This window comes from Mus caroli, chromosome 6, assembly GCF_900094665.2.
Source record: "Mus caroli chromosome 6, CAROLI_EIJ_v1.1, whole genome shotgun sequence".
NCBI classification, from domain to species: domain Eukaryota; kingdom Metazoa; phylum Chordata; class Mammalia; order Rodentia; family Muridae; genus Mus; species Mus caroli.
Genome location: NC_034575.1, coordinates 81,615,793 through 81,621,125, shown reverse-complemented (window position 1 = coordinate 81,621,125; position 5,333 = coordinate 81,615,793). Strand labels below are relative to the sequence as shown.

The 5,333-nt window shown below is 53.6% G+C and overlaps 1 protein-coding gene across 2 annotated transcripts in view; it reads left to right on the top strand.

The window, feature by feature from the left end:
- Positions 1-5,333, top strand: part of Fbxo41 (F-box protein 41) — a 34,285-nt gene that overhangs the window by 25,161 nt on the left and 3,791 nt on the right. For both annotated transcript variants that reach the window (XM_021165330.1, XM_021165328.1), the window contains 6 exons: positions 328-569; positions 752-867; positions 973-1,125; positions 1,252-1,347; positions 3,258-3,376; positions 3,532-3,690. In XM_021165330.1, the coding sequence (XP_021020989.1) occupies positions 328-569; positions 752-867; positions 973-1,125; positions 1,252-1,347; positions 3,258-3,376; positions 3,532-3,690 (885 nt within the window). The remainder of the gene's footprint in view (positions 1-327; positions 570-751; positions 868-972; positions 1,126-1,251; positions 1,348-3,257; positions 3,377-3,531; positions 3,691-5,333) is intronic.

Below are 5,333 nucleotides of genomic sequence, written 5' to 3'. Positions count from 1 at the left end.
TTGGGCAGCAAATTCAGGAGCAACAGAAATTCAAGGCCATCCTGGGCTTGAGTTCAAAGCTAGACTGGAATACATGAGACCCTGTCTGCAAAGTTTTGGGGCATGTGACAAAGCAATAGACAACTCCCTTTTCCAATCAGCAAAATGTGGGGTACTTGTAAAGAAAGGGACGGCAGAGGCCATGTTGNCTTCTCAGGAGGCTAGTCCCCAGTGGTGTGGGAGGTCTCATACTCACCCCTGCAGGTCCTGCCCTTCGCTGGCTCCTCGCCCACAACCCTGACTGGTCTTTTACTCTCCACTGTCTCCTTTGACCCTGCTGTTCTCCAGCACGCCCTGAAGGAGGCAGCGGGCGAGGCCGTCGGGTGGAGAGAGGTAGCCCCTCACGCTCCAATGAGGTTATCAGCCCAGAAATCCTCAAGATGCGAGCTGCCCTCTTCTGTATCTTCACCTACCTGGATACCCGGACACTGCTCCATGCAGCAGAGGTCTGCCGGGACTGGCGCTTTGTGGCCCGCCATCCCGCTGTCTGGACGAGAGTGCTACTTGAGAATGCCCGAGTCTGTTCCAAGGTGCCTGCCCCTGCCCTCCTGGGAGCCCAACTTTGTGCAGCAGAACTGGCCCAAGACTAGTAACCCCTTTGGCCCCGGTTCCCCAAGATGCTGTCACAGTGCCTCCTCCTCAGGGCTAACCCATCACCAGCCAGTCAGTCCAGTTCAGACCTCTGCTCATATCACTTGATTTTTTTTCCCAGTTCCTGGCGATGTTGGCTCAGTGGTGCACCCAGGCTCACTCGTTAACATTACAGAACCTGAAGCCCCGGCAGCGGGGGAAGAAGGAAAGCAAGGAGGAGTATGCCCGCAGCACCCGGTGAGGCCTGCGGTGGTCGGTGGGTCGGTGGGTGGGTGGTTGGGGATGCTTCCCAGACGAGGAAGTGACCACCAGCAATTCCCTGACCTTATTGGTCATCCCCAGGGGCTGCCTTGAAGCAGGGCTGGAGTCCCTGCTGAAGGCAGCTGGTGGGAACCTGCTGATCCTGCGTATCTCCCACTGCCCCAACATCCTCACTGACCGGTCCCTCTGGCTGGCCAGCTGCTACTGCCGTGCCCTGCAGGCTGTCACTTACAGGTGGGTCCTCTCTTCCGGAAGCTCAGCTCACCCTTTGTGTGCCTTGGGCTCCCAAGGTCCTTAGGCACCGCATGGTCTTGCCTCTTAGTGGGAACAGAGGCTACTTCAGCTTCGGCTTTTCCACAGGAGTGCCACAGACCCCGTCGGCCATGAGGTGATCTGGGCTCTGGGTGCAGGCTGCAGAGACATTGTCTCCCTCCAGGTGGCGCCACTTCACCCCTGGTAAGTCTAAGCAAAGGGGTGGGTAAGGAGAGAACAGCAGTGGCCTGGCCTGGGGCTGAGGACCGAGCTGTTACTGATCAGTGTGTTGCTAATTAGGAGCAGGGCTGTAATAGGAAACTTGGAGTCTTACTCTGGCTTGCTGGCAGTGCCACTTAAAATTTTTTTATGACATATTTTGGCATGGGAATTAGGTATGTGTGTGGAGGTTAGGAAACAACTTATAGGAGCCCTTTCTTCCTTCCTCCTCTCCCTCTCTCTCTCCCTCCCTCCCTTCACCATGTGAGTCTCTGAAATCAAGTTTATGTCATCAGGCTTGGTGATAAGTGACTTTACCCACTGAGCCATCCTAACAGCCTGGCATTGCCACTCAACCCTGTGAATCAGTGTTGATTATGAGAGCTGTAACTACTGGCTCAGCGGCATCCTATCCATAGATACTTTTTAAATACGCATTCAGGCAACAATATTCTGACATAGTATAGGCAGGTCAGGGAAGTCAGTAATAACATAGAAGATCCTGGGAACGGTATCACATACCTGTTGTCACAGCTACTCCAGTGCTCAGATTGTGAGTTTGAGACCTCTGTGAGCAGCTTAGCAAGATTCCATCTCAAAACAAGAATAAGTCTATTGTCGTGGGAGAAGGCAGGGTGTGAATCATCCCCTGCTCTGCTTGGGACTTCCTCACATTACCAGGTTGTCTGTGTGCTGACCCTGACCTTCCCAGTGCTCTCCCCAGAGTGCCGGCTCCTCCCACACTATCACTGTTGAGTCTGCCATTGTGGTCCCTACTTGGCTCCCAGTGCGCNCCCCCCCCCNATCCTGACCCTTGATAGCTTCTATTCTGTAGCAATTTGTACTTCAAGCTCCTCTGCTAGACTTGGTTCTCAAGGCAGACTGTGAATGTCCGTTTCTGTGTCCTTGCTACCACGGGCATGTCGGATGACAGAGATACTGATGCCTGAGTGAATGTTGAGGGATGAGATTGGCAGTGAGTAGGGCAGGCGAGCCTGCTTGTGGACGTTGTACATCGTGGTGCGGAGCCTAGTGCGCACCACGATGTACAACGTCCACAAGCAGGGGAGGTGGGTCTCTGAGTTCGAGGCCAGCCTAGTCTACAGAGTGGTTACCATATCAACCAGAGCTACACAGAGAGACCCTGTCTCGGGGTGGGGGGCGTGGGGGGACGAGACGCAGGCCTATGCATCTCATCTAGAAAGTACTAGGTAGCTATTGGGGCGATTGTCAGTTTTAGCAAACTTACTGAGCCAGACATGGTGGTACACACCTGTCATCCCAGCTCTTGGGGAGGTGAAGCAAGAGGGTTTCTCAGCTCTATGACTTTGAAGTCACTCAGCCTGGGCTGCATAAGACACTTCTTTTAAAAAAAAAAAATCTAAACAACAAGAAAAAAAAAGTAATAAAGTTATCAAAAACTAGGTGTGGTCTGTAATCTGAGCACTTGAGAGGCTGAGGCAGGAGGATGGCTTCTAGTTCAAGGGTAGGTGACAGCGGCAGATAAAGGTCAGATGCTAAATGTTGTTGGAGAAACCAGGGTGTGCTCTTAAGGGTGGAACTGTGTCTTCATTGTCACCTTGCATTCCACAGTGTGGCTGTAACACACACTTGATAACTACCTGGTGCCCGATGAGGAGTTGGTCACCAGGTGCAGGGTGAATGGAGACCAGGGTGGGGCTCTGGTCTACAGCTCTGGGTGGCTCTGGAATCTGCAGCTGCCCGAGGTAGCGAGAGGGGAGAGGACAGAGTCAGAGATGAGCTACTTTCTGACTTAAAAAGCCAGCTGGGTTGTTGGCAAGGCACTTGCCTGAGGCATGAAAAGAATCCTCCGTGGACTCTCACACTTGGGAGTGCGATGCCTCCCTGACCACTGTCCATTTTCCATTCTTCAGCCAGCAGCCCACCCGGTTCAGCAACCGTTGCCTGCAGATGATTGGACGCTGTTGGCCCCACCTCCGGGCCCTAGGNGTAGGTGGTGCCGGNTGTGGGGTACAGGGCCTGGCATCACTTGGTGAGTCTTTCCTTGGGGTTGGAGTGTGTAGGCAAGAAGCAGGCAAGGGTGAGATGCTGCCTGTGAAGTCCCACGAGCGTTGAGGGCTGCAGCTTGGGTGGTTGGGCAGTGGGGCCAGGGACTTTGTCACCAGGCCTATCTTCTTCCTCTCCTAGCAAGAAACTGTATGCGGCTGCAGGTCCTGGAGCTGGACCACGTGTCAGAGATTACCCAGGAGGTGGCGGCTGAGGTCTGCCGAGAAGGCCTGAAGGGACTGGAGATGCTGGTGCTCACAGCCACCCCTGTCACCCCTAAGGCCCTGCTTCATTTTAACAGTGAGCAATGGGGGTTTGGGGTTGCAGGGTATGGCTACAGCCTATCCGCCGACAGTCCAGTTGGCAGCACTGAGTGCACTCTTCCTGTGGTGATGCAGACAGATGCTTGCTCCTCCCAGAAGGGGCATCTGTGGTGTACCAAGTAGTGCTACCAGAATCTAGCTTGCTGAACCATGGTGTTTATTGGGCTTACTTATAGAACATGGGTGAGGATTACTTATAGAGTGTGGGTCACCCCAAACAAGCCGTTCCACCAAAAAGTCTCCGCACGGATGACAGCCCTCTCGTGGCTGCACGGGTGGAGTGCTCTTCTTACTCCGGTTCCTCCAAAGACCCTGCAGCTGGGGGAAATTGCACACACCTGGGGGAGACAGGGGCAGGGACTAGATGAGAGTCTCTCCAATTCAGAAAAACCAACAAGACTAATTCTTGGGGGGTGTCTTGGGATTGTTGTAGCTTCTAGCAGGCAATATAACTATTTCCTGTTGCTCTAACCAGCATATGCCAGTACAGGGGCAGACAGAGTTTTTGCCTTGGCTCATTTAGTGTTTCTGAAGTACTCCAGGCCTGGCAGCATTTAGTGTCAACTGTTTAGCTGCACAGGATGGCTACTGTTCTGTGCTGGCCCACAATGTCACCAAGAGCTGTGTGTGTGTGTGTGAGCCTCCCACTGGGGTCCAGGCAGAGCGCAGACAGGCAGAGCGCAGACAGGGTTTCGATACCACTCTTGTATGCGCGACTTCACTTCCTGAATTCGGCNGTCTTGTCTTTTGACTTTTTAGATGGTAGCTTAAAATAGATGTGAGTCCTCAGAGACTTATCTTGGAGATACAGACTTCACTCTAACTCTTCCTGCTGCCCACATCATCCCATCTGCTCAGTCATGCATAGCCTTCACTGTAGACCACCTCTCAGGACCACGTGGAGGTCACCATGATTTTTTCCCCCAGTACTGGGGATTAAGCCAAGTGCTTTAAGTGCTATGCTTCCAGGCTCCACCCCCTACCCTACCCGGACCTTTATGAGACAGGGTTTGTCTGTGTAGCCCTGACTGTGCTCTGGAACTTAGATCAGGCTGGCCTCAAACTCACAGAGACCCATCCACCTCTGCCTCCCCTCCCCATGCAAGCAGTAAAGGCTGCACCACCATGCCTGGCCTTTTTGTATTTTTACTTTGAGACAGTCTCACTAAGCTGTCCGGGCAGACCTTCAACTTGATGATCCTCCTGTCTTGACCTCTTGAGTAGCTAGGGTGACAGCCCTGGGCCTTCACACCTGTTTCCTTGGCCTTATCACCTCCTGGACCTTCAGCCTCATGTCTACCTAAATGGACTNCCCAGTCCCTCCCAATCCTGTTGTCCCGGCCCCTCCTAGCTCCTGACCTCACTCTGCCTCTCTCTGGCATCATGGCTGCTAGTTATTGAAACCATTGCTTCATTGTCTGATGGCCTTCCTTTCACCCCACCCAACACTCAGCCNCAGTTCAACACCTCTGCCCCTCTTAAGTCACTTCCAAGTGCCCAGGCCGTGGCACAGCTGTCCCCTCTGCTGGGGAGTTGCTAGGGCAGTGAGCAGCTTGCTGTCACACTCCTGTCCTCTCAGGATGTCTTGGCCTGNNCNNNTNNTNCNNNNGNNNGNCCNNG